The sequence below is a fragment of the Sodiomyces alcalophilus genome, assembly GCF_042370955.1.
Source record: "Sodiomyces alcalophilus JCM 7366 unplaced genomic scaffold ACRALscaffold_1, whole genome shotgun sequence".
NCBI classification, from domain to species: Eukaryota; Fungi; Ascomycota; class Sordariomycetes; order Glomerellales; family Plectosphaerellaceae; genus Sodiomyces; species Sodiomyces alcalophilus.
This window is the reverse complement of record NW_027263532.1, coordinates 2,672,982-2,698,184: the sequence shown is the minus strand read 5'-3', so window position 1 is coordinate 2,698,184 and position 25,203 is coordinate 2,672,982. Positions and strand designations below refer to the sequence as shown.

At 56.8% G+C, this 25,203-nt stretch overlaps 11 protein-coding genes across 11 annotated transcripts; 7 read left to right on the top strand and 4 right to left on the bottom strand.

Annotated features, from left to right (window-relative positions):
* Window positions 1–438: 438 nt before the first annotated feature.
* Window positions 439–2,811, top strand: ACRALDRAFT_1038748 (uncharacterized protein). The gene is made up of 2 exons (XM_071015109.1): window positions 439–631; window positions 700–2,811. The coding sequence occupies exons 1-2, from the start codon at window positions 532–534 to the stop codon at window positions 2,598–2,600; spliced, it is 2,001 nt and encodes a 666-aa protein (XP_070879225.1). The 5' UTR covers window positions 439–531; the 3' UTR covers window positions 2,601–2,811.
* A 1,233-nt stretch (window positions 2,812–4,044) lies between these two features.
* Window positions 4,045–6,134, top strand: ACRALDRAFT_2038897 (uncharacterized protein; the record flags this gene model as incomplete). The annotated part of the gene is made up of 8 exons (XM_071020916.1): window positions 4,045–4,230; window positions 4,312–4,348; window positions 4,429–4,520; window positions 4,601–4,685; window positions 4,784–5,297; window positions 5,375–5,541; window positions 5,608–6,005; window positions 6,090–6,134. 8 exons carry the CDS (start codon window positions 4,045–4,047, stop codon window positions 6,132–6,134), a joined length of 1,524 nt encoding a protein of 507 aa, XP_070879224.1.
* A 553-nt stretch (window positions 6,135–6,687) lies between these two features.
* ACRALDRAFT_1046548 (uncharacterized protein) lies at window positions 6,688–8,552 on the top strand. Its single transcript, XM_071015453.1, has 2 exons — window positions 6,688–8,056; window positions 8,154–8,552. Exons 1-2 carry the CDS (start codon window positions 6,727–6,729, stop codon window positions 8,420–8,422), a joined length of 1,599 nt encoding a protein of 532 aa, XP_070879223.1. The 5' UTR covers window positions 6,688–6,726; the 3' UTR covers window positions 8,423–8,552.
* A 1,058-nt stretch (window positions 8,553–9,610) lies between these two features.
* On the bottom strand, window positions 9,611–9,949 carry ACRALDRAFT_2015301 (uncharacterized protein; the record flags this gene model as incomplete). The annotated part of the gene is made up of 4 exons (XM_071019801.1): window positions 9,611–9,654; window positions 9,687–9,761; window positions 9,842–9,873; window positions 9,933–9,949. 4 exons carry the CDS (start codon window positions 9,947–9,949, stop codon window positions 9,611–9,613), a joined length of 168 nt encoding a protein of 55 aa, XP_070879222.1.
* A 63-nt stretch (window positions 9,950–10,012) lies between these two features.
* ACRALDRAFT_1059921 (uncharacterized protein) lies at window positions 10,013–10,883 on the top strand (the record flags this gene model as incomplete). Its single annotated transcript, XM_071016137.1, has 1 exon — window positions 10,013–10,883. A coding segment is annotated over exon 1 (448 nt), but the record flags the coding sequence as incomplete, so codon positions are not given.
* Window positions 10,884–11,942: 1,059 nt separating this feature from the next.
* On the top strand, window positions 11,943–14,222 carry ACRALDRAFT_1073841 (uncharacterized protein). The gene is made up of 3 exons (XM_071018160.1): window positions 11,943–12,478; window positions 12,616–13,171; window positions 13,259–14,222. The coding sequence occupies exons 1-3, from the start codon at window positions 12,073–12,075 to the stop codon at window positions 13,431–13,433; spliced, it is 1,137 nt and encodes a 378-aa protein (XP_070879220.1). The 5' UTR covers window positions 11,943–12,072; the 3' UTR covers window positions 13,434–14,222.
* ACRALDRAFT_1078987 (uncharacterized protein) lies at window positions 13,865–15,148 on the bottom strand (the record flags this gene model as incomplete). Its single annotated transcript, XM_071018844.1, has 1 exon — window positions 13,865–15,148. Exon 1 carries the CDS (start codon window positions 14,897–14,899, stop codon window positions 13,865–13,867), a length of 1,035 nt encoding a protein of 344 aa, XP_070879219.1. The 5' UTR covers window positions 14,900–15,148.
* Window positions 15,149–17,040: 1,892 nt separating this feature from the next.
* ACRALDRAFT_1059923 (uncharacterized protein) lies at window positions 17,041–18,466 on the top strand. Its single transcript, XM_071016138.1, has 2 exons — window positions 17,041–17,735; window positions 17,764–18,466. The coding sequence occupies exons 1-2, from the start codon at window positions 17,059–17,061 to the stop codon at window positions 18,455–18,457; spliced, it is 1,371 nt and encodes a 456-aa protein (XP_070879218.1). The 5' UTR covers window positions 17,041–17,058; the 3' UTR covers window positions 18,458–18,466.
* Window positions 18,467–18,519: 53 nt separating this feature from the next.
* Window positions 18,520–21,044, bottom strand: ACRALDRAFT_1059924 (uncharacterized protein). The gene is made up of 2 exons (XM_071016139.1): window positions 19,981–21,044; window positions 18,520–19,925 (listed from the first exon to the last, which is right to left on the bottom strand). The coding sequence occupies exons 1-2, from the start codon at window positions 20,623–20,625 to the stop codon at window positions 18,756–18,758; spliced, it is 1,815 nt and encodes a 604-aa protein (XP_070879217.1). The 5' UTR covers window positions 20,626–21,044; the 3' UTR covers window positions 18,520–18,755.
* Window positions 21,045–21,202: 158 nt separating this feature from the next.
* Window positions 21,203–21,816, top strand: ACRALDRAFT_2031320 (uncharacterized protein). Its single transcript, XM_071020679.1, has one exon. The coding sequence runs from the start codon at window positions 21,374–21,376 to the stop codon at window positions 21,665–21,667; it is 294 nt and encodes a 97-aa protein (XP_070879216.1). The 5' UTR covers window positions 21,203–21,373; the 3' UTR covers window positions 21,668–21,816.
* A 931-nt stretch (window positions 21,817–22,747) lies between these two features.
* ACRALDRAFT_1059926 (uncharacterized protein) lies at window positions 22,748–24,787 on the bottom strand. Its single transcript, XM_071016140.1, has 3 exons — window positions 24,199–24,787; window positions 23,835–24,092; window positions 22,748–23,767 (listed from the first exon to the last, which is right to left on the bottom strand). The coding sequence occupies exons 1-3, from the start codon at window positions 24,270–24,272 to the stop codon at window positions 23,035–23,037; spliced, it is 1,065 nt and encodes a 354-aa protein (XP_070879215.1). The 5' UTR covers window positions 24,273–24,787; the 3' UTR covers window positions 22,748–23,034.
* Window positions 24,788–25,203: the final 416 nt, after the last annotated feature.

Here is a 25,203-nt window from a genome sequence, read left to right as displayed (position 1 = left end):
ATGCGGACATGTCAGCCGTCGGTAATCATCTCGCCCCCATCCCCGACCCTCTAAGCAAAGATTCCCCGTAATGCCCATCCATCCATGGCCTTGAGGCCTGCCGCGTCTCTATACTGCATAGTATACTGCAACTATTGCCTATCTATTGCCCCCAAGGCCGCGGACAATTATCTTGGACGATTCACGGGCCTTACCACGGGCCATGCTCGTTCCCGTTGCCCACATGACGTCTCTCTGTGGCCAATATGCGCTCTTTTCTTCCTCGAATGTGTCAATTCTCGGTTCTCGTCCTCGTGGCTCCAATATCCCCGGTCTCTTGGCCCTGCGCTCAGCTCCTGTATCGGGTTATCGACTGGGAATCCTCCCCCCACCACGGCCCACGATCCATCCGGCGGGTCGATGGAGCTTATTGATCCCACCATACAGCGTATATAAAATGCCTGCGTCTCTCTCCTTCATCATCTCCCGACCAAGCCGATTGCATTAGCCTCACGCTTCCCTCGCTTTGTCCCGCCAAAACACGTGGTAGCCATGTTTGTCAAGCGATTGGGTCTCACCGCGGTGAGCCTCTTGGCTCTCCGCCAAAATCTGGCCCTTGCCCAGACCATTGTCGTCAATGGCGAGACAGTCCGTAAGTTGGAAGAAGGAAAAAAAAAAAAAAAGGAGAGGGAACGTTCACTGACACGCATTCTTCTGCAGCGGCCGATGAAGTGACGGTGTCTCCCGCCGAAGAGGCCGTCGAGCCCCCTCCCGCCACCATCCTCTTCCCCGAAGAGACCACGCAACTGACGGATTCCGTCCTCGCCAACCTCACCGAACTGGAGCTGTCCAGCATCGACCTCTTCTCCTTTGACGACGACGAAGTCGACGATGACCCCGCCGTGCAGAAGCGGAACCCCCCCAACCAGTGCAAGACCTACCCGGGCGACCCGCGGTATCCCGTCCAGGCCGTGTGGAACGTGTTCAACCTCTTGTCGGGCGGCAAGCTCATCAAGACGGTGCCCTTTGCGTCCGTCTGCTACGACGACTTTGGCAACTTTGACCAGGCCCGGTGCGACTTTATCAGCGCCAACTGGATCAACAACTCGTACATCCACATCGAGGACCCCACCTCCATCAACGCCGTCCTCTTCGAGGGTGCCAACTGCCTGCCGCAGGCCCTCGACCCGGCGTCCACCGAGTGCCTCGTCGGCGGCCTGCCGTCGTACGTCGTCGAGGCCCGCAACGTCGCCCACGTCCAGCTGGCCGTCAACTTTGCCCGCAACATGAACCTCCGCCTCGTCGTCAAGAACACCGGCCACGACTTCGGCGCAAAGTCCACCGGCGCCGGCGCCCTGTCCATCTGGACCCACCACTTCAAGAGCGTCCAGTTCTTCCCGAACCACCAGGCCGACGGCGGCTACCAGGGCCCCGCCTTCAAGGTCGGCGCCGGCGTCCAGGCCTACGAGCTCTACGCCGCCGCCCACCAGCACGACGTCACCGTGGTCGGCGGCGAGGGCGCCACCGTCGGCGTCATGGGCGGCTACGTCCTCGGCGGCGGCCACTCCCCGCTGTCCGGCCTGTACGGCATGGCCTCGGACAACGTGCTCTCGTTCGAGGTGGTCCTCGCCAACGGCCGCTTCGTCACCGCCAGCGCCACCAAGAACCCGGACCTCTTCTGGGCCCTCCGCGGCGGCGGCGGCTCCACCTACGGCGTCGTCACCTCCGTCACCGTCAAGGCCCACCCCAAGATGCACGTCAGCACCCTGACCTTTGAGCTCGCCACGGGGCCCACCGTCACCCCGGACCAGTTCTGGGAGGCCATCCGCGCCTTCTTCGACGGCTTCATCGAGTACGCCGTCGACCACGCCAACTACGAGTACTTCCGCCTCGCCTCCTTCGGTCCGGGCTTCTTCCACTTCGACATGGGCCCCTGGTTCGCCCCGCAGATGACCTCGGACGAGCTGCAGGACCTCGTCGCCCCGCTGTTCGCCCGCTTCGACGCCATCGGCGTCGAGTACACCCCGGTCTTCCGCGACTTTGACAACTTCCACGACGCCTGGCAGGCCTCGTTCCCCCTGGAGCCGTGGGGGTCCAACTTTATCCGCCAGGCGAGCCGCCTCTTCCCGCGCGCCAACTGGGAGGACGAAGCCAAGCTCAACGCCACCTTTGACGCCATCAAGTCCACCGTCGAGGAGGGCAACTATGTCATCGCCTTCAACATGGCCGCCGCGCCCGCGGGGTACCCGGACACCGCCGTCAACCCGGCCTGGCGCGAGACGGTGATGCACTGCATCGCCGCGGCCATGTGGGACCCCGCGGCGCCCGAGTCGGCCATCAAGGCCGCCAGCGACAAGCTGACCTTTGACTGGATGCAGCGCTGGCGCGACGTGTCGCCCGGGGCGGGCGCCTACATGTCCGAGTCGGACTACATCGAGCCCGACTTTACGCAGGCCTTCTGGGGCACCAAGTACCCGCAGGCCCTGCAGATGAAGAAGAAATACGACCCGCGCGACGTGTTTTATGCGCAGAACGCCGTCGGCTCCGAGTTTTGGGAGATGTCGGAAAACATCCTGGGCAACCTGCCGTCGCAGAACAGCAGGCTGTGCCGTAAGAATTGAGTTCAATGTTGGCTACATGGAACAGGAATCTTATGAGATCAATGCGTAACAATGTGGATAGAGTAATGTGGAGGTTTATATCTAGGGGGCGATGCCGCGATATTTTGGACATAGATTTGAGTACTGAACAACACACGCAGCCTCTGCCGATAGAGGAATGACAAACAGTTAATTCTCAACGTCCTACTATGTGATGCTGCGAACGGCGGACTAAAGCATACATGTAGTCTCTCACGATATCAAGTCACATGTCCTCGGTTGTATCAATGTGATGATCTCAATCAAAGGCTGTCTTTGCCTCTGCTCTGCCTCTACCCCCTCAATTCCCAGTAGCATGTGCCCTCTTGGCAGACCGTCGGTGTTGCATTGCAGAGTAACTACTCTGCAGACTGCTCAATCTGCATTGCAATACGGCTCGTTGGTAGTCGTTCGTATGCTCCATGCAGGGGCTGCAGCCTTTTATCAGTTGGCCGTCTCCGCCAACCCACCGAAGGCATCCTGGATCACAGGAGAATGCCCTCACCGCGATATTGACAATCGAGAGCTGTCGACTCTATGCATAGTTGGGCAAGAGATATCTAAGTTCTGGATGGTCATCCGTGCCCTTTATACCTAGCATATAACCCTGGTCCCTGCTATAGGTCTCGTAGGCTATAGCGGACCATGACGCGACAGGGGTATGGAGAAAAGAAGAAGAGAAATGGGAAAGTAAAATAAAAAGAATTAGAATAAAAATGGTATACCGGTATGTACGTTGTATATGTTTGTCTATACATACAATAGAACGAAGAACGACAGATAAAATCACCACGCAGAGCCCCATGTGAAGAGATACGAAGACGAAGACGAAAGCGAAAGCGAAGTCAAAGCGAATGTTTCGTTCGTCACGGCGTCGATCCTCCGGACGTCAGAAGCAGTAAAGGGGGAGGGGTCAAAGGGCCATCTCGGACAATAGAAAGAGCCCGGCGGCGACGTTTAATATGCCCAACTGCACTAGGCCCGGCACTTGGCAACTAGCTCCAATGAAGTGCCGAGTCTCGAGGCTTGACCAACTGATTTAGGGGGGATTCGGTGTCCAAGTCCACCGGCTCCCCCTGTCGCCCAGGCTGGGGAGATGATTGATCGGCAGCTACCAGTAGGTTCCCGCAACTTGGCGTGTGGGCAGACCCAGCATGGTGTAGTAGTGTAGTGTCGTGTACTGATGATTTCATTATCGGTCTGCACCATAGCATCGGATGTGCGCTATTTATATAATCGTCTGTGACCCTCCCGCTGTTCATCATTGGAAGGTTTCGTCCCTCTGAGCCGTCTTCTTCCTCGTACGTACGACGGACTGTACCCCGTTGGTCCTTGGATTTCTGTCGGCCTCCTCCGTCTTGGACGACCATAGCCGGCCATGAACAATCTTACTGCAAAGACGGATACTATCGGCGCCGGCGACGGGATGGCGCATTGGCCCGCGGTGGCCGTTAGCATCATCACCGTTTCCGTCGCCCTCGTGCTGCAGTGGCTGCTGCGGGCTGATCCGCTGGCCACTGTGCCTGTTGTCGGAGAAGGAAACAAGGCCAGTCGGAGAAAACAATTCGTCTCTGGACGCGCGAGTGCCCTCTATTCCGAGGGGTACAGAAAGGTTGGCCTCCATCTCCCGTAGTCTCGACTCCTTTGGGCTGCAACATGAAGTTTGGACGTTCCGGTTAACCTCCTTGAACAGTTTCGAGATGGCCTTTTCCGAATCGCAACGCCAAGGAGTGAGTGTATCTTTTAGGGAGATCCGATGACTGGTGCGTACGTGTGAGTGTGAGTGTGTGCTTACAAGAGGTTTGTGTAGATTCCGAGAATATCGTCATCTCCACCAAGTTTGTCAACGAGCTCAGGAATCTGCCAGACGATGTTCTGAGCTTTGAGAAGGCCGTTTTTGAGGTAGGCCACTCTGCTCCGATTTGGGCACGAGGGCACGCTCATGAATTTTCATGTTCATCACTAACATCACTCACGACCAGTCCATGCAAGCGAAATATACAAAGTTGCAGACCGAGGTGCCGGCGTTGGCTCACACCGTCAAGGCCTCGCTCACTCCCGCTTTGCGTAAGGAAACATAAACACTCCGGCCCCGTCATCTGGCACTGCGAGACCTGCAACATGCATGTGGTTGGCCTACTAACGCACTGCACGAATGACCACAGCGCGCCTCAACGCCTCGGTCGCCGACGAAGTCGTCGAAGCCATGCGCCTGGAGCTGCCCCAGTCCGCCGACTGGACACAAGTCAACATCAACAGCAAACTCCTCCGCATCGTAGCCATGGCGTCGGGCCGCGTCTTCATCGGCGCCGAGCTCTGCCGGGACGAGAGGTACCTCGACGCCGCCATCAACTACACCGTCGACCTCATGTCGGCCGTGCAGGCCGTGTCCCGGATGCCGGTGTGGTCCCGGCCGTTCCTCGCCCCGAGGTGCGCCGAGGTCAAGAAGGTCGAGGAGCGCATGAAGACGGCCGACGAGTTCCTGCGGCCCATCGTCACCGCCCGCAGGGAGGCCGAGGCCGCGGCGTCGCCCGACTATGTGAAGCCCGACGACATGCTGCAGTGGATCATGGACTCGCAGAAGAAGTTTGGCGCCAAGAATGACAAGGAGCTCGCCAATTATCAGCTGGGTGTGAGCTTTGCGGCCATTCATACGACTACCATGACGACCACCAATGCGTATGTCTTTTGGAGGGAGAGGGGGAAACCTTTTCCCAACATTGAATACATGTGGAATACATGCTAACGGAGACCAGCATCTACACCCTCGCCGCCATGCCCGAGCTCCTTCCGGTGCTTCGGGAGGATATCCAGCAGGCGCTAGCTGCGAGCGGAGGCGAGTTCACGAGCTTGGCTATGCAGAACATGAAGAAGCTGGATAGCTTTCTCCGAGAGATTCTGCGTTACTACCCGGTATCCGCAAGTATGTCGTCTCCATTCACTCCAGTCTTCGGTACTTGCGTTAACAAAGCATCACCTCCCACGACAGCCTCCTTCCAACGAAAAGTCCTGAAGCCCTTCACCCTGTCCAACGGCCAGGTTATCCCAGCCGGCGTCGTCATCGAGCTGCCGGCCGCCGACGTCGCCTTTGACGGCACCATCTTCCCGGATCCCGAAGTCTTCGACCCCCTGCGCTTCTACAAGATCCGGCAGGCCAAGGACCAGGCCGGGTCCGGTGTCAAGGCGGCCGAGGCGGTCGCCAACGCGCAGTTTGTCAGCGTCGGGGCGTCGAGCCTGGCTTTTGGATACGGACGACACGCATGCCCCGGACGGTTCTTCGCCGCCAACGAGATCAAGATGATCATGGCCACGCTGATTCTTCAATACGAGGCCCGGTTACCAGACGGGGTGACGGAGAGGTATAAGAATCTCGAGTTTTCTGCGCAGGTGAGTTCAATCGTGTTTATTCATTTTCTTCCACAACCTCTTCGAATCCGTCGTCTGCTTCGGTTTCCCCTGACATTTCGCTAGTCTATCCCTGATCCCACCAAGACTATTTTAATCGGGAAATTATGAGAGACCCACTGAGTGAGAATAATGTGGCTCGAGTGGGTTGAGGCAATCTGCGGATAAAAGTGCAGGAGAGTGGAGAGAAGGCTCGGGCGTCTTTAATGAGGCGTATTCGTAAGGAAAAGGAACAGAAGAAAAAAAAAAAAGGGAAACAAAAAGGAAAACGATACACGATCATGGCCTGATGTAGTAATGATCTCCCTAGTCTTATTCCTGTCAACAAGGGGTCGCAGTTCCTATTCATCCGAGACTCCGAAGCCGACTCCGCTTGTCGGCTCCGGACCCACAAAAGAAACAAGAGCCAAGTCCGCGGCCTCGGCCGGGACTGGACAAATCTCCAATCACATGGGTCCTACAAATCATCCCCTTGTCTTTTCCTTTTCTTTCTTTCTTTTTTTTTTCTAGTCAAAAAAAAGGGAAGCCCGTCGACTACAGCTGCCATTGTCCCCGCCAATTCCAACTCCATCTTCTTTCTTCCCTTCGATACTCTCGTTGACTAACATTATCCTTCCGTATCCTTCCCTTTTGTTTCTTATTTTTAATTATTTCTTTCATTCCACCCTGTAATGGTATTGTATTTACCACATAAGGAGCGATCATGAGCACCCAGACTGTCGACCCAGCGGCAGTCGGTAAAACTGACCCGGCAACGCAAAACTTGAACTCATCCTCACCAACCCCAGACAACCACTTCGAAGAAAAGGTGGCAGCAACACCAACGTCAAACGAAGACAACGAAGACCACACAAGTCAACAGCAACTTAACCAACATGAAGACGACAACACAGTGTGGTGGGACGGCGACGACGACCCCGAGAACCCCTACAACTGGCCGGCCTGGAAGAAATACACCAACTGCGGCCTCATCAGCTTCCTCACCTTCGTCACCCCTCTCGCCTCGTCCATCTTCGCCCCCGGCGTGCCGCAGCTGATGCAGGACTTTGGCAGCACCAACCAGGAACTCGCCGCCTTTGTCGTCTCCGTCTACGTCCTCGGCTTCGCCTTTGGGCCCATGCTCATGGCGCCGCTGTCCGAGCTCTACGGCCGCCTGCCCGTCTACCACATCAGCAACCTGTGCTTCGTCGGCTTCACCGTCGGCTGCGCCCTGGCCCCGACCCTCGACGCCCTCATCGCCTTCCGCTTCCTCGCCGGCGCCATGGGCGCATGCCCGCTGACCAACGGCGGCGGCAGCATCGCCGACATGATCCCCCAGGAGCAGCGCGCCGCCGCCATGTCCATCTTCAGCATCGGGCCCCTCCTCGGCCCCGTGCTCGGCCCCGTCATCGGCGGCGTCTTGCAGGAGCACAAGGGCTGGCGCTGGGTCTTCTGGGTCATCGCCATCGTGAGCGGCTCCCTGGTCATTGCCATGCTGCTGCTGATGCGCGAGACCTACGCGCCTGTCCTCCTCGAGCGCAAGGCCCGCCGCCTGCGGAAGGAGACGGGGAACCCGGCTCTCCGGTCGCGCATGGATAAGGGTCTCAAGGAGAAGGACCTCGTCGCGCTGAGCATCGTTCGGCCCTTGAAGCTTCTGCTGTTCTCGCCCATCTGTACCATCTTTGCCCTGTACATGGTCCTGGTGTATGGGTACCTGTACATCCTCTTCACGTCCGTGCCGTTCGTTTTCCAGCGCTTCTACGGCTTCAGCACGAGCAACGTCGGACTGGTGTACCTGGGGCTCGGCGTGGGCTCTTTGCTCGGCATGGCCTGGTTTTCGGTGGATAGCACCAGGGACGTCAAGTCGATGAAGAAGATGCAGGCCGAGGACGACACCGGAGACGGAAACGTCGAAGTGAAGCCGGAAATCAGGCTGAAGCTGCTACCGGCTGGGGCTATCCTCTTGCCAGTCGGCTTCTTCATTTACGGATGGACGGCCGATTATCAAACGCACTGGATGGGTCCCATCATGGGCTTGACTGTGATTGGAGTTGGTATGTATTACGAGTCGAGTCCTTCCCCGACGCCCGTGCCCTTTACCACGTCTCCCCATTCCCGTTACGTGGACGCATATTAACAAGTCCTGTGCAGGCAACATCCTCTGCTTCATCACCGTCACCATGTATCTGGTCGATGCCTACAACATGTATTCGGCCTCGGCCCTTGCCGCCAATACCATCATCCGGTCCATTGCCGGTGCTGTCCTGCCGTTGTGCGGCCTAGAAATGTATGACGTGTTGGGACTGGGCTGGGGCAATTCCCTCCTTGGCTTTATCGCCACAGCTTTTATCCCCATGCCTTTCCTGATCCTGCGGTATGGCGAGAGGTTGAGGAAACAGTTTAATATGGACAGTCTCTAAACCCATGTCCCTTTCCGGGTGTAGTCTTGGTCTCTCCACTTTCGTCTTTTGCCTACCTCATGATACCTACTTCATAGCGTTAATCTATTCTGTACAAGCAAATAATCACGGTGCTAGATGAGAATCATACATATTGGCTAGACCTGAATTCGTCGCTAAGCCATGGGAATACCATTTTACTAGTAAGCACCTAAACAGTGGTCCTATGCCAAGGCCAAGTTCACGTGATGGCCCACTCTTGGCCGGTGATCGGCTTCCCACATCCGCCTCGGGGTCAAGGAAGACTCCGGTTTCCCGATCTTAGTAACCTCCCCATTTCAACCCGCAGGAGAAGAGAAGTGCTCGCCCGCGGAAGAGGTCGCTCAGTGAGATTCACCCTCTATTATGCCCCAGGAAAGGATCATGAGAATGCTCCCTTCATGAGCGGGTTTTCCTCAACTCAAGTTGATTTCATGTTAGTGATACCTACTGATAGCAATTCCCGCCCATTACCTGTGATTCGTGTTAATTATATTCGCCCAAACCTCGCAAACAGGGGAAATCGACCAGAATAGGTTTTTATAGTACCCCATTGAATGCAACTTGGAAAAGCGACCCTGATCTTTAAAACGGCCTGTTCCGATCCAATTCATGAGGATTGGTGATATGATCGCGAAGAGACGGACTCTTGCTTACTCGGCGGATAAAGGAGATAATAAGGAAGACTAACAAACAAAGGAACAGAGAACAAAGGATCTGGCAAAGGCTATCAGATAGATGCCGTTATCCGTCCAAGACATCCCGGACCTGGCCCGGAACCTTATTTTTTCGACCTATTACGGTGCTTTTCCGACACATTAGGATGTCGCATCAAGATCTTGGACTCGAGCGGATTGGTGCACTCAAGATTGAAGCAACCATTTCGTCATACGAGTCACCCAACATGAGAATGCCCATTTCCGTATTCGTCCTGTTCTGCCGACAGGAGGATGAGCCGCATCCTAGGCAGTCCAAGATGAGTACGTTGTAGGTGACTGGGTGGTTGGGCGATTTGGTTGAGTGCTGTGGTGTGAAGGATAATGGCTACAGGGGGGTTCCCGAGACGCAAGAAGACGACGTCACCAATATGTCATCTGCATGCAAGAGAGCTGCGGTAAAACTGATCTGATCAACGAGGATTCTCTCGAAAGTTAATAACCTCCAAGCCAATCAAATCGGGGAGGGCTCTTCTTTCTTATAATTGGTGACGACGGCTCAACGACCTGGGACGAACACAACCCTTGACAGTGCTGAGGTTCATGGTCCGGACGGGATTTGAGGTCTAGCCCAGTAGCGACGGAATAATTGATCGAGTTGACGTCTCAATGACGCTGTCCTGAACCCTGCCGTCAACCTGAGCAGTGAGGGGTCGAAAGGAAAGGCGTAGTTTATACTTAAAACTCTTCCCGGCTCGCTCATTCTCGGGAGTGACCCTCAGTCACACCCGTCAGCGACACTACAAGTCTATACGTAACGTCGGACTAATACCGACGCGACCGTGCCTTGCATCGCCGTCCTGGACCTCCGATCCGTGTCCTACGCCGCGAACTTGTCAACTATCCCCGACGAAGAGCAGCCGAGCCGAGCCTTGCGTTCACGACCCGCAACAATGCCGCCTCCCATTATCCCAGGCCAGACCGGCCCCTTTTGGCCCCTGAAACGACACGACGATACCGCACCGAACGTTCTCGCCGCCTCGGGCTGCACTCCAACCGTCGACCGCCCGACCCTCGTGGCCCGTCAAAACGGTCCTGCAACCGCAACGGTTACCGTGACCGAAATCCCCGTGGGGGGAAACAACAACCAAGGCGGCGGCGACAACAGCCTCAGCGGCGGCGCGATCGCGGGTATCGTCATCGGTTCCATCTTCGGCACCCTGCTCCTTCTGTGGATCATCCGGTCCCTCTGCAACCTGGGCGGCGCCGCTCGCCAACCCGGACCCTGGTATGGCGAAAAGGAACGTCACCACCACCATCACCACCGCCATCGTTCCCCTCATCGTCGGCGTAGCCGCGGTCGTCGTCGATCCTCGAGCATATCTGCCCCGCCGCCGGTAGTCATCCACGAGTATTCGAGGAGTCCGCGACGACCTAGCAGGGCGGGATACTGAGAAGACGATACCCATTCTACGTTGATATGTACGCAAAAACTGGGGATTCACGAGCGACGATCTTTTGGCGTTTATTTCGGTTCTCTTGCAATTATGTATGGTGTAATATTATACACGGGATGGCACTATGTGTCGATGTGACGGGGGTCACTCGCTCCATGGAGTGTGTAACAGGTGACGACAACTTGAGGAAAGAGGATATATTCGTATGTGTTCACGATAGTGGGGTCCCCTTCGATATAGTCGAGTCGGCCACATTGGCATGGGAATGTGTGTATGATAGAATCTATTTGCAAAGACGAATAAGCATGCGTTGAAAACTGATCAAGTGCGCTGTGCTTAGCAGGGACTCTGCATTATTTGAGTTAGTTGCAAGCCGAGTTGGTTATGGTGTCTCCCTACCGAATCGTCGCGACCACCACAGCATCTCGAAGTGGGAAGACGAAAGGGTCGGGTCAATCACCTCGGAAATGCCAAGGTACCTACAGTGACTAAGCATAGGTGAAGAGTAGGTAACGCGGACAGGTGGCTAAGAAACTACTCGTCATTAATGCTTACCCACTATAGGTCAAGGTCTCCCTGTTGCGTTACGTAAGCACCAGGTGACCAGTTCTGACACTTTCCCCCACCAAGATCACACTGTAAAGCTAAGTAGTTCGTACTGTATTCCGACCCCCATTCATTTCACCGCGTTCATCCCACGTGCCTGGAGTCGCGGCTATAGCAGCACGAAATCAGAGATCCAAGACATTCGTGATACCTTTAAAGGACGAGCTGAAGCCGGTGGTGATACTGCCTCGTCAATGTACTTGTACATTTACATTCATCAACCATGGCAGCTCACTACCACGCGTCAGTGGGGAGCAATGAGTTCGCATGAGTCAGTCATTAGGTCTACAAAGTACCCGTCTCCACCGTCTAATCAAGTACCCTAGGTCGGCTGCCATCGAGAAATAGTGGTACTTATACATAATGCGTCCATAATTGGCCCTGTCCGAAGAAGAATGCAATGAAGGTCTTGCGGAGAGTTGGATGAAGTTGTGTATCATTGTCAGAATCCTGGGGAATCCGAATGCCCTCCTCCTCTGCCGGCCAGTTCAACCGAAAGATATCACTGAAAAAGTACAGATACTTTCGAGTATGACTCGTGGCCGGATGCCGAGACGGCCTACAGTGGGTGTACAGTGACTAGACACAACTGTACGAGGTATTTACACCTTATATAAGCCAATATCACGGAGACCTTTGTACGACCTCATTCGGAGTACAGTATCCCTACAGTGCACAGCGGCAAGGGTTGGTGGGGTACTGCTCCAAACACCCACGAAGCCACGAAGCCATATTCCTCGCTCCTCATCCAACGCTTCCAACGTCCTACTCATCACCTTTTCCCGGCGAACAGGACGGGGCTTCAAGTCCATCATCTAGATTTATGTTTTTCACCTCGACTGTATAACTTTCGCCCGTGACCTCTCTCTTCTTTCCTCCCGCCACCTAAACCAGAACATCGTCATCGCGCATCATGGCTATTTACAGCGCAGTCCCCCCTCCACCGAACCTAGACCCCGCCAACGAGGCAACACCGCCGCCTCTAGCTCCCGCCGAGCCGCCCGATATGATGGCCCCCCAGACCCCGAGCCACCAGATGAGCTCCCGTCTTTTGGACATCGAGGCGTGGACTCTCTCGGCCCTCCAGTCGTTGAGCGTCAGTCCCCTCGCGCGTGGCACTGGAAGCCCGCTCGCCATCCCGCTCGACGACGTGGACCGTCTGCAGCATTCGCCAACCGCCCATCGCTCCGTCACCATTGCCATTGATGCACCCAAGGAGCCCATCCGACGGCCGCCGAGTCGTCGCGACGGCCAGAAGACGCGCGAGGCTCGTCTCAGAGGCCATGAGGGGAGTCGTCAGCGCCGTCGCTGGGAGAACGGTCCGTCTCTACTGCTGCGTCTACACATGGACATGCCATTTCCCCCTTCCCATTGATATGTCGAATCAATCTCAGACAGGGCGAACCTGCCATGTACCCCCCTTCATCCTCACTAATGTACACGCTTCGGTATATAGATCGCCTCCTCCACGTTCCCAATGTCGAACCCCCCCTCCCCTCCGACTTTGCCCCGCACCCGACCCACCGCGTCCAGCACGTTCCCTACCACCTCGCCGCCTACTGGGACCGCGAGCCCAAGAGCGGCGGCGCCGCCCTCCGCCAGCGGTTCGACGAGAAGCACCAGGCGCAGCAGGCCCGGCGCAAGAAGCAGCAGCTCGCCAACGGGTCGGCCACCGGCCTAGGCGCCGGCATGGTCCCCCGCGACCTGCGTGACTACGCCAAGCGGTCCCCCGCCGTGCGCAACTGGCTGCAGTACCTCGAGGAGCCCGTGCGCGGGTTCGCCCGGCGGCAGAGGGCGGCCGAGGCCGCCGCGGCAGACGAGGAGACGGACATGGACGGGCTTGATAGCGAGGACGAAGAGATTGTCTTTGTCGGGCGGAAGAACCAGGCGGCCGCCACGAGTGCGGCGCATGGCTGGAAGAGGGCGACGAGGGAAGTCGGCGGCAGCGGAGGACCCGTCGAGTCGGGGGTGGTGTTTGACGATTTGGGGGATGACGAGACTGCACGCTTCAAGTACGTCGTCCTTCGTTACCCCTCCCTTGCGGCCAGGCCAGACATGGCTCCATGGGTGCTGACAAGTTTTCGTTGTTTCAACTTTAGGCGCTGGCTCATTCATTCCCTCTCCACTTACTACGGCCTCCAATCCCGCTCTATTACGACCGGGTCGCCTCCCAAGAGGGTTGTGTACGTCGGAATCAAGGCTATGATTCCGAAGCGGGGACCTATCAACCCCTTCCGGAACGATATGCCCCGACCTCTGTGGGAAGTCTGCTGAATGACGAACGTGACGATGACCCGAGGTTGAATACTAGACGATGGGACGACGCATGGCCATTCGTTGACTTTCATGGACACATGGCGAAACCGAAACATGTGCTTATTTTGCTCCTGATCTTCTTATCTGTTGTCCAGACTGGCGGCATTCCGGTGATAGGACGAAACAGCTCGTTTTACCATTTTGAATACGATTCTTTCTTCTTCAATATGGGCCTTTTCGCAACGAGTCATGTCCATTGTGAACACGGAGCCCGATGCTGGACAGATGCCATGTTATTTCGTGCCACTTTGGCCCCTTTGGGATTTGATTGTCCTGGACCAACACAGAAGGTTGCAGATATCTCCATACGTACTGGGGTATATAACAGTATATATCCCGACTGAAAGAATCGCTAGTAGCTAGTGCAAAATGGAAGCGCCGGTAATGTATCATTCTCCCATAAAAGGCTTCAGCTTGCCCATGGTATGGTCCCACAACTTATCATCCGCTTGCTCCGTCCGAAGCTGGGCAAAAACGACCTCCTGCTTCAAAGAGTTCATTCCCATATCGACCAAGAACAACGCGCCTCCGTCCACCTCTCCGTCCACGGTCGTTGCCCTCGCCTCTCCCTCCGGTAAAGGCACGCCGGCGCCGCCATAGCGTGCGTTGGTAAGCAAATACAGGCAGCGCTCTCCGCTCTGCTCGGGCGTGAAGCCGAACAGCCACATGAAGGGCCAGACGACCCAGCTAGCCAGCGTGCCGAGGAACCCCCAAGCCTGGTGGAGCCCGGAGCCGAGGATGGACGTGTTGACGGCGCCGGGGTGGGTGTGGATGACAGTGACGGTTGGATTCTCCCTCGCGATGCGGTCGAAGGCGAGCGTAACATACGTCGACAGAGCCTTTAACATGGGTAGCACGCCCGAGTTCCTCGGCTGGGCGAGATCGAGGTCGTCGAGCGGGATGGTCGGGGACTCGAACCCGCCGGAGAGATTGACGACGACGCGCGGGTGCTGGGCGCGACGGAGCAGCGGGAGCAGCAGCAGGGTCAGGAGGACGCGCGAGTAGTACTGCACGGCGAAGCACTCTTCCAGCCCTTCTTCGGTCTCCTTCCTCTCGCCGAGGGGGAGGAAGCCGGCCGATAGGAACAGGGCGTCGACAGAGTCCTCTCGGGAGGCGATGCTGTCGGCCAGCTTCTTCACGTCGCGCATCCGGGACAGTTGGCCCTCGAGGTAGATGAGCTCGGCGGTCGGGTTGCTGGCGCGGAGGCCGTCGAGGAGGGCGGCGTGGCGGGTCGCATCGCCGCGGCCGATGATGTAGGCGCGGACCGGGTGGCCGCGGGAGACGAGGCTGGCGAGGGTGGCTTTCCCTATGCCGGCTGTTGCGCCGGTGAAGACGACGACGCGCGGGGCGGTGGACGCAGTGAGCTGGGCGTTGGCCGACTCAATCTGACGGAGGGGAATAGCTGTGCGGCCGAGAAAGGCCATGGTGAAGACTGATGTGAGTTGTGGCAGGACGAAGAAATGTAGGTGCCTAGAACCAGACGTCCGGGGTCTGGCGTTCAGAAGGAGTCCATGTCCCTCATTTATAGCCACCCTAGCTCATGGTGCTGACAGGCTCATCCGACGTATCTGACGCAATGGACAGCCCGGTGTGCGACAGGACTCGAACTTACTATTGACTCGAGCTTACTATTGTTAGGTCTGGCGATTACTAAAGTCCATTTCATTCAGACCATCTGGGGATCTGCGGAGATCGGAGTATTCGCAGGTATTCGTATGAACGAACTTTTTGTAGACTGCGGATTTGCGGGGATTACATAATTTCTTGATTTGTGATTACTTTGCACTCTTTACTACTTGAAAAGTACAATTAGTCATCTCGGCAGTAACAAAGTCCGTTCCGATTCAATCACGCGCGACTACAACCCACTTCATCCCACGGAGTCTCTCTTCCGACTTTTCATGCCAGCTTCCATCATCCCCGACGTTTTCCATATGCCACCCTGCAGCCAAGTCGGCTCCTACCCAATCTCCTGCATCTTCGGAACACCATGCCGAGTTTCCCAGCTTCTGGAATCAATCACTGCCGAGTGGAGACTTCCTAGGGCTCACCCTGTGGCTTATATTACCTATGAGTCTCTAATTTACAGCCCGCTGTCGATCTCCATCCTTCGTCACAATCCATGTCGAAGGCGTAAAATCAAGGAGGATGACAAGAATGAGAGACACGAACAGATGGAGCTCCGTCGATCCTCCCAATTTCGCAGCCGAACGCCCTCGCCTACAGAGCAGATTGAAGGCACACGGAACATGGACACTCTCTCCTCGCTGTCCCAACTCCCCCAGCAGTTCGTCGCCCGGGACGCTTTGATTCTGCAGGTCCGTGCGGTGTCGTTGACGTAGGATTTCATGCTGAAACAGAACGGGCCACATAATCACGACCTGCCCTGCTATTGCTTCGTTTATTTGACAGCCGGCCCAAGTGGGATTGGGTGGCAGCGGAGCCGCTTGCCCAATATCAGTGACGTCGAACTATAACGGAAAATATGACCACCAATCTCGCTCAGCATGAATTCAATTTGGCTATTCTCTCATTTCTAGGCGAGAACCGCCGGGGAGGTCGACCGTGGATGATCATCTTCCATTCGTCCCACCACTCTCCTCGCCCGTCGATCCCTGCCTCAGCTCTCTCTCCCTCTCTCTTGCCTGACTTTGCCGGTTAGAGAACACTCTGGCAATCCCGCTGTCAAAGTAGTCACAATCATTTCATTCCCACCTTCTGTCCATCGTCTCCCCCAGGGCCTCTCCGCCCTTGGATCACTCACTCCGTCACGTCATGTCGTACTGCAGGACATGCAAGAGCTTGAACATTGACGAGCTCGACGACAACGATGTCCCGTTTCATGGCAAGCTCTCCGACCTCAAGTCAAGCGCGCGTCGCTGCGAATTCTGCCATCTCTTCTGGCAATGCATCCTCGGCTCGTGGCAACCCGCCATAATCGACTCGCTCTTGAAGGGTAGGCCGCCGGCCGTCGCGAACTTCGATGTTGAGACGGGCAGCGGTAAGGAGGTCGCCTGGGACCAGACCCTGTGGCTCCGTGGCGAGTGCGGTGCTGGCCGTTCAACGTGGCAATATCCCATCAAAAATGGTGCCGGCATCTGGGTGAGCTGCGGCAGGTTGCCTTTGCAGGATTTTCCAAGCTCTCCCAAATTCTTGACCCTCGCCGCGCGGTTATCCATTTATGCGTAAGTAGACTTGCATTTGGCTTTTCTTTTCCCCCTCATTCTTTTGTTTTTCCTCTATTTTTGTCTCTGTTTCCTGACGTCGGCGCAGCATGCCTGGAACCCAGTGGTCGACACATTTTCGCGAGCGATTCTCAACATCCAAACACGACCCCGATCTGTACAGCGTCCTCGGAAGAAAATGGCTCCACGAATGCGTCACGTTACACCAACAGTGCGGTGCCGGTACCAACATGGCCCTGCCACAAGAAATGCCGACCCGGGTCATCGACCTCGGAAACCCACCAGGTCGGATCCCGCCCCGTCTCCTTCTCACCTCCCCGCAAATGCGCAAAAGCTACGTCGCGCTGTCATACTGCCGGGGCTCGTCTCCGAGCTTCTTCACCCTCAACAAGAGAACCATGGGTGGCATGTTACGCAGCTTCGCCGAGTCCAAGCTTTCCAAGACGCACCGGGAAGCCATCACCGTGGCGCGGGCCTTGGGCATTCAATACGTCTGGATCGATGCCCTTTGCGTCCTGCAGGACAACCCAGCCGACTGGGAACAGGAGACGAAGCGCATGCATCGCGTGTTCGGTAACGCCGCCTTGACTATCATCGCGGGACGGTCGGCGGAAGCCAAGTTGGGCTTCATCAACTCACAACTCCGCCAGCCGGCCCGCTCTTGCCCGATACCCATGGGGACCGCGTCTTACCAAGGTTGTCTTTTCGCCGCGCTCCCGAGGACACGGAAGGTCGGGCCCGTCACCTTGCGCAGGTGGTGCTACCAGGAAAGGCTGCTGAGTCGGCGCATCCTCGTCTTCGGCGAGGAACAGCTCTTCTTCCAGTGCCGGACGGGCACACAATACGAAGACGGCGAATCCGTCCTCCACGGGCCGGACGGCACGCTGTCCCCACCAATGCTGGGCGTTTTCCCCCCTACCACCAATGTCGACGCCGATCCCTCCGAGCGCAGGGAGTGGGCGCTGCGCCAATGGTACGAGATTGTAGAACAATACACCATGCGCCGCCTGAGCAACCCGCACGACATCTTTGCCGCCATCGCCTCCATCGCCACTCTCGCCAACGAGACGCTCCAGTCGCGCTACCTGGCCGGCCTCTGGGAGACAGACCTTTCCGCGCGGCCTGCTGTGGAAGCCGCGGTACCAGGCGGAGGAGGGACTGTTCCAGCCCGTCGCACGACCGGCGCCGTCCAGGCTGGCGCCTTCGCATCCCGTCAATCGCGCGCCGTCGTGGTCATGGGCCGCCGTCGACGGGCCAGTCAGCCAAATATACGACGAGGGCAGCTCGTCGCTCTTTCGCGACACGGACTGGGTCAAGATCCGGCCGCAGGATCCGTCGGGGCGGTGGACCTCGGCGGACGAGTGGGTCGCCCGGTGCAACGGCGTGGATAAGTTGCACATGCCGTCGTGCGAGCTGCGCATGGTGGGGAGGCTCGCGCTGGCCACGACCCTCCCGCTGGAAGTGCAGGAACACCTCCCCTTAGGCAAGGCGCGGTGGGTGGACTGGAAACACCCGTACCCGCCGGCGGCGCTGCGAGCGGACGCAATGCTGCTGGTGGCGGAGGACAGGGCGACGGCGCCGATACCGCGGGAGCTGCGCGTTGTCGTCGCCATTGGCGTGCTGGACGTGGGCAGTGAGATGCATGACGGGACTGTTTGGTGCCTGCAGGTCATCCCGGACGAGGGGCTGATGCTGCGCAAGATGAGCAACGGCTCGTTTTGTCGCATCGGGTGGTTTTTGTTGGAGCAGCCGAATTGGTTTGATCAGTGTAAGGAGGTGAACATTAGATTGGCGTGACTTTTTTTTGATTTTTTTTGTCCTTTTTTACTCCCTTTTCTTTTTCTCTTTCTTTGCTTTTTCGTCCAGAGCTACACTTATATACCCTTACGATATACGCGGAATGGATGTCGGGATATCACCCAAGGGTAGCATACGTAGGTGATCAAAATTGCGTTGTGCAGAGTGCTTCCCTGCCATACAACATATTAGATGAATTATTACCAAGGTTCTAAAGCCATTAACCACTGCCCTGGTATCAACAATCAGATGATTTATATAGTCCTGTCTGAACTTTTCCTCTACATCCCATTCCCTTCTAAACCCTCTGAACGCTCTCACTATCCGAAGGCTGGTCCACCGCCAAAGTCTGCTTCTCGTTCAGCTTCGGGTTGCGCATGCAGAGAGAGAAAGCGACGAGAGGCACGGCGAGGCAGATACCAGTGATGCACAGCAGGCGCTGGACATGCTGGTAGGCGGCGATGATCTGCGCGCGCTCCGGGGTGCCGACGGGGTACTCGGCGACGGCGGTAAAAGGGTCGGCGTAGGTCATGGTGGCGATGGTGTCGTTGTTGAACTGGGCCAGCTTGTCGGCGAGGGTGCCGGGGAGGACCTGGGACCAGAAGACGCCGGAGATGGTGTTGCCAAAGGCGGAACCGACGTTGTAGGTGGCGAGGTAGAGGGCGGTCATGACGGCCAGGTGCTCGTGGCGGAGCGAGGTCTGCAGCGAGGCCTGGGCCGGGTAGGGGAACATGCCGCCGGCGATACCCAGGAGGACCTCGGCGCCGATGACGCCGGCGCGGGCGGAGCCGGAGACGCCGCCGCGGTAGTGGATTAGCAGGCCAAAGGCGACGAGGAAGAGGCAGGTGCCGATGACGATGAAGATCTTGAGGCGGCGGACGCGGTAGACGACGAAGCCGAGGAGGAAGCCGACGATGACGGAGGTGAAGGAGTAGAGCGAGGTGACGCGGGTGGCGGTCATGATGCTCATGTCAAAGGCGACGATGAGGACGGTGTAGAGGTAGTTGCCCTGCATGTACCAGGCGAAGTTGAGGAAGAAGGCGATGCCGAGGGCGCCCCAGATGCCGCGGTCCTTCATCTGCCAGTAGGGGACGAGGGCGTGCGGGGAGCGGGTCTGCCACCAGAAGAAGAAGGGGATGACGCAGATGCCGACGACGAGCGGGGCGATGACGTGGGCGCGGGACCACTGGGCCTCGAAGCCGCCGGCGATGGTCAGGGGCACGAGGATGAGGGCGAACATGGCGATGAGGAGGATGATGCCGATGACGTCGAGGCGCCAGAAGAGGTCGACCCAGCCCTTCCGCCAGCCGAGGGTCTGGAAGGGGGTCTTGTGGTGGAGGAGGAGGCCGCGGCGGGCGGCGCGGCGGCCGACGATGTAGAGGGGGAGGATGAGGGGGACGGCGCAGGCCGGGTAGATGATGCACCACATGCCGATGCCCCAGCGCCAGGTGGAGTGGGTGAGGACGGCCTGGGAGATGTCGCCGCTGACCCCAGGTGTTGATGAGGAAGGGGGTGGCGGGGACGTAGGAGAAGAGCAGGCGGGCGCGGGTGGAGGTGATGTCTGCGATGATGACCTGGACGAGGAGCATGATCATGGTGTAGCCGACCTGGTAGATGATGGCGCCGGCGGAGAAGGTGTCGACGTCGTGGGAGACGGTCTCGACGACGGTGCCGAGGACGTAGAAGAAGATGGAGACGCAGAGGAGCTCGACGCGGCCGAAGACGTCGGCGATCTTGGCCGAGGTGGGCTGGGCGGCGGCGGCGATGACGGAGCGCAGCACGTTGACGGTGGAGAGGAGGGAGTGGCTGGAGAAGGAGGCGGTGGCGGTGGGCTGGTAGGCGTAGCGCAGGGTGCCGTCGAGGCCGTAGGCGTAGGAGACGAGGAAGATGCCGAGGAAGATGAAGAAGCGGTCGAAGCGGGTCATGACCGAGGTGATGGCCTCGATGCGGGCGACGCCGAAGGATTTTTCTGGTTCGGTCACGGAGGAGGTGGCTGAGACGGGGAGGCCGAAGCCGACGGCGTGGGGGGTCTTGCCGTTGCTGTCATTGGGCTGGTGTTCCTGTTGCGGTTGGTGTTGTTGTGGTTGTTGCTGCTGCTCCTGCTTCACGTCTGTCGCGCCCATGGGAGGCGACGGCCCGACGGCCTTGTCGTCCGCTTGAGAGGACATGATGGCGCCTTGCGCGTCTGCTGTCACCTTCCGATCAGTCAGTAGGAGGTCGAATGTTGCATCATTTAGTTGGCATGTTGAGGAGGCGGAGTGTCGAGTGTGGTATGGACGAGAGAGGAATGAGACGGAGAGACTAAGGGCTAAAAATCCCCCTGTGTTCTCCGCTCATGAAGGTTCGGATGACCTTAAAGTTTATCCCAGACAGCTCAGGAACGTACCAATTTTACCAATTGCCAGTGCCGGCCGGTGGAAGTAAGCTCAGTCGGACGTCAAGCCGTCAAATGTTTGGCCCTTGGTGAAAAAAGGGGGGCGGGAGCGGGAGCGGGAAAGGGTAGGGGAGGGAAGGGGAGGGGATGAAACGAAATCCCCCGTCTTATGTGAAAAGAGACGATGGACGTGACATTGGGAAGACAGATCGGGGCAATGGAAGAGGACGACAGCCACGTTTTATGCAGGTTATGGCGGAGAGTAATGGAGTAATGGTGGAGAGTAAGTTGGTCGGGCGCACGAAACAAGTTGCTTTCCGAAGATCGGGCTCTGGGTCCCTTTTTTTTTTTTTTTTTTCGTTTCTTTTTTTCTCCGACCGTACGGTATTCGCTAGTGACGCCCCATTATTTCTTTGATTTCTTCTTCTTTTTTGCTCTTTTTTCCATTCAGTAGCTGGAAATCTCCGTCCAGATGGGTACTGTCAAAGGTAGAGGGGCATCCGGACCAGGTTGATCCCCGGTCTACGGACCATAGGGAGCCAATGATGGACCTGAGAGCCTCCTGGGTTCCGCTAATTCCATCAGATAAGATTGAAGATTATCGAGAGCATGGCCAGGTGGGGAGAGAAAAGCTCAATGCTGATGGCGACGGGGTACTGAGGGGGCATCGGAGTTTCCAGGACCAAGGGTTGAAGGGGTTCGTGGTCGTGTACGAAGTAGATGAAGTGGATCTTGGCCGTTCCCGGCGTTCTGGAATCCGGTATTGTGATGCATTGATGGCGTGGACTGATGAACAGTCGAGCCGGACCGATTCATGTCATGCTGGACGGTGTTGAGCCTTGGACCTTGATGGGTTCCATGATGCTGGTTCGAACGCTCGACAAACCAAAGAGTGTTTGTGACTTCACGGCATGCCGACAACCATCTCGTCTGGTCTGTTCCGAGGTGTCGAGTCGTCGTGACTGTGCATGGCTTGTGGTTGGCGTGCAGTGAGTGCAGTGAGAGTGAGTGTAGTGGGAGCAGTGGGAGTGGGAGGCAGTGGGGTTGGCGGGGTACGGGAACAAAAGATTGCAGATTTTTCCTTATCAGATGCCGAGATTGGCCATGGGACCCACTTGCCTATCAATCAGGACGCTCGGCAATCGCCAAGCCCCACTGCCCATCTCCGGGAATTGCCGGATGACAGACCGAAATTGAAAAAGCAAGAGCTAAAGTACTTGGTACGAATGCGCTCGTACGAATACCTACGAAGTACGAGCAAGAAGACCAGGAGGGCTGCGCATGATAAAATAACTTACATCCCTACTCCATGATTATTGAATCCATTCCCATTCCCGACCCAAGAAACCATTTACGTACAAATACTTTCCAAAGATGCCGTGGCAGATGGCGCGATCGTCCCAGTTTGTGCCTAGCCCCGAGTGAAGAATCCATCTCACTCCGCGAGGTACATACCCACTACTTAGTATAAGGTACCGAGTAGATCTCTGCGGTATCTCCTACTTGTCTACCTCGGCACCGTCGATTTCTCCTTTCGCAATGATTCACCACCAAGGTACATAGCTCCTCGCTTTACCATTTCCCTGTCTTTACTTGAAACCTTGCTGGACTTCGAGTGGGCGGCACGGAGTCCGGTAAATAATCATCCGCCTTCAGCTCGGCTCTCCGAGTTCATCCATCTACTGCAGCCTGTGGCCTATTATAGGTACCAAGCCCATCCATTGTCTATTACGAATCACGATACTACGAATGTATGGCAGTATTGATTCCATGCATATGCCATCCGGACCATGTAACGGTTGGCTCATCCCCGGGGCTTTCATTACACCCCCACCATATAGCCTCCTAGGTAATGACTTTGTCAGTTACGATGCACAGTTACCAATGGTTACGGTTACGTGTGCCACTCGGGAGTCAGAATAATAAAGAGCAATCAATTCCTTTGTTTCATTCCTTCCCTCAGTATCCGTATAGAGCCTGGACGTGACTCGAGCCGTCATTATGGGCTAAGAGCCTACTACACCAGGGAATGCCCATGCTCTGCTGATGCAAGTCAACCAACCCCCAATGACGGGCTCCTGTGGCCAGGGATATAAGCTAAGGTACATATCCCATTCATGTCCGAACTTGGGCTCATGGAAGACCACCTTCCCTCTAGCAATACCCAATGACTCCCTCGCCAAAACGAGACAGCTTATAGCATTCAGTCGTCGTCGTCATCATACGTGTGGTAGCTCCGGTAGGGCGTGCCGATTCCGCCGGGCCGCAGGAGGGGTCTATCCTCCCGGAGCACCTGTCGCTCCTCGCGCTCGCGCAGACGCTCCAGCTCTTCCTCCGTATCGGCATATCGCTCGGGGTGCGCCGTGTACGGTCCCGGCAGGCCGTCGTGCCATCCCTCCGAATAGGTGCGGACGGGGTTAGGCCGGCTCGGAAGCCTCGGCTCCTCGGGATATTCCTCCGACTCCTCCGCGTCATCCTGGCCCGCACGGTTCTTGCACTCGTAGTAAATGGCCATGAAGAGCAGCACGCCCTGCATCGAGGCCGTCAGGAGGTAGATGCCCCAGGTGCTCCAGCCCTCGCCGCCCAGTCGCCTGTACAGGTTGAAGGCGAACGCGAAGCCGCCCGGCGTCTGCATGCACATCATGGGGATGCTCAGGCTACCGACGTGCGCGAGATGGTACGTCGTCCAGATCTGCGGGATGTACTGCACGGCCGCCAGCGCAGCCGCCATGACGCCGAGGAAATTGGCCCAGCCCGTCAGATGGCCACGGAAGCCGAAGGCGAAGACGCTGGTCACAATGATGACCAAGAGGCCGTGGAACAGGCAGACCAAGCCCACCGTCACTGCCGTACGCGCTCGAGGAGGCGTACCGGCCAGCTGTTCTTCGGGGACGCTCGCATCGTCGTATCGGAAGAAAACGAGGAAGAGGATTAGACTGTCCAAGGCGCACCACGTTAGTCGACCATGTCATGGAGAATCGTGTACGGGGAAGGGGGACTTACATCAAGGCGAAACAGATCCACTGGACGCCAAGCTGCGCAATGCCCAGCAGACCGACCAGGCACTCGGAAGGTTCGACTTCGCTACAGCACGCAAGATCCTGGCGCGAGGGCGGGACAGTGAGGATGTTGGCGAAACCCGACGTGGCCGACGTCGTACCCAGGAGGATGAACCAAGGCGAGATGCCCTCGGACGTGCGACGCGAGACGATGCGATAGTGCTGCGGCAGGTACGAGATCAGGAGGCCAAAGAGGATGACGCTGGAGAGGATATACGTCAGCCATTACGCCCAAGGTCGACGAGGTGCCCAAACACTGCGCCCAAGAACCAAGAATATTCTCCTCTGTTCAAAGCAAGCTGACTCACATGGACAGAGACAGGTTGAAATAATCGGGGTTCCGAAGCGCTTCGCAGCGGTCGTCGAACGCCGTGGGCAGCATCTCGAGGTATCTGGGCGTTTGCGGGCTGGATTCAAGTAGGAACTTCCAGTTGCTCGCACCCGTCTATCATGGGTTCTTCTGTAGAAGAGATAGATCGCAAATCGAGGATATCGTGGGCTTGTCGCAACGGGACAAGTTTCGTTGAAAAGGACGGTATCGAGAGACGAAGGAAGAAGACCGTGGAGAGAGGGAAGAAAAGAGAAGAACAAAGGGATATTGGAAAAGCTCTTTATTCAAAAGGAGGGAAGAGATTCAACCAACGAGTCGTAACGGAAAGCGGAGTCTTTGAAGCTGTGAGGATGGCCGGCGAGTTGGGACCTCACCGAGCTACCTCGGCATGGTGCAATAACCTGCGTACAATGACCAAGGTGAGGCTCACGGCGAGTCGTCCAGGTCGGTGAGAGTGTGTTACGACCAGCAGACCAAAAACGCGTGAGTCAAACAGGTGTGATAGCTGGATATAAGGACGGAGCAGAATGAAAGGGGGGAAGATCGACTTTTGGCTGTGATGCCTGTGGAGGTGGCTTTGCTGGGCGGAGGGGGCTTGGGTGGAGGACGGAAAACAGAGCTAGGTACGGATACGGTGTAGCCTGGGGATGAGGTCTCCACTTAAAATACAACCTTCAGATAATTCACGGCGGCGACAGCTGTCAGCAGTTATTTCCTCAGGTTCGCCAGGTGATAGCGAGCTAGGAAGGATTGAACTGTGCGCTCCACTCCCAGCCAATTGGATATGGGGACACTGGACCCTGAGTAATCGCGACCTGTTAGTAAAATAGTGACGTCAATGTCTCCCTGTATGCTTTTATTTCGGTAGGGTACTTGTGCAAAAGCATGAAACTAACATGGCATAGCTCGACTAGTAATACCGTATTTGTGCATTTGTGCATTCCGTATGGACTGGTTTCACATACTGTATTTTACACCTTAT

Bases quoted from the DNA above. Each gene is read 5' to 3' on its own strand.
- ACRALDRAFT_1038748 (XM_071015109.1), top strand. From the start codon at position 532: ATGTTTGTCAAGCGATTGGGTCTCACCGCGGTGAGCCTCTTGGCTCTC. The intron at 632-699 runs GTAAGTTGGAAG...ATTCTTCTGCAG, and splicing joins CGTCAATGGCGAGACAGTCC to CGGCCGATGAAGTGACGGTG.
- ACRALDRAFT_1046548 (XM_071015453.1), top strand. From the start codon at position 6,727: ATGAGCACCCAGACTGTCGACCCAGCGGCAGTCGGTAAAACTGACCCG. The intron at 8,057-8,153 runs GTATGTATTACG...AGTCCTGTGCAG, and splicing joins CTTGACTGTGATTGGAGTTG to GCAACATCCTCTGCTTCATC.
- ACRALDRAFT_1073841 (XM_071018160.1), top strand. From the start codon at position 12,073: ATGGCTATTTACAGCGCAGTCCCCCCTCCACCGAACCTAGACCCCGCC. The intron at 12,479-12,615 runs GTCCGTCTCTAC...TTCGGTATATAG, and splicing joins GCGCCGTCGCTGGGAGAACG to ATCGCCTCCTCCACGTTCCC. The intron at 13,172-13,258 runs GTACGTCGTCCT...TTTCAACTTTAG, and splicing joins GACGAGACTGCACGCTTCAA to GCGCTGGCTCATTCATTCCC.
- ACRALDRAFT_1059923 (XM_071016138.1), top strand. From the start codon at position 17,059: ATGGGTGGCATGTTACGCAGCTTCGCCGAGTCCAAGCTTTCCAAGACG. The intron at 17,736-17,763 runs GTCGCGCTACCT...GGCCTCTGGGAG, and splicing joins CTCGCCAACGAGACGCTCCA to ACAGACCTTTCCGCGCGGCC.
- ACRALDRAFT_1059924 (XM_071016139.1), bottom strand. From the start codon at position 20,625: ATGTCCTCTCAAGCGGACGACAAGGCCGTCGGGCCGTCGCCTCCCATG. The intron at 19,926-19,980 runs GTCCCCGCCACC...GACATCTCCCAG, and splicing joins CCCGCCTGCTCTTCTCCTAC to GCCGTCCTCACCCACTCCAC.
- ACRALDRAFT_2031320 (XM_071020679.1), top strand. From the start codon at position 21,374: ATGATGGACCTGAGAGCCTCCTGGGTTCCGCTAATTCCATCAGATAAG.
- ACRALDRAFT_1059926 (XM_071016140.1), bottom strand. From the start codon at position 24,272: ATGCTGCCCACGGCGTTCGACGACCGCTGCGAAGCGCTTCGGAACCCC. The intron at 24,093-24,198 runs GTGAGTCAGCTT...TATCCTCTCCAG, and splicing joins TTCAACCTGTCTCTGTCCAT to CGTCATCCTCTTTGGCCTCC. The intron at 23,768-23,834 runs GTAAGTCCCCCT...CGCCTTGGACAG, and splicing joins TGGATCTGTTTCGCCTTGAT to TCTAATCCTCTTCCTCGTTT.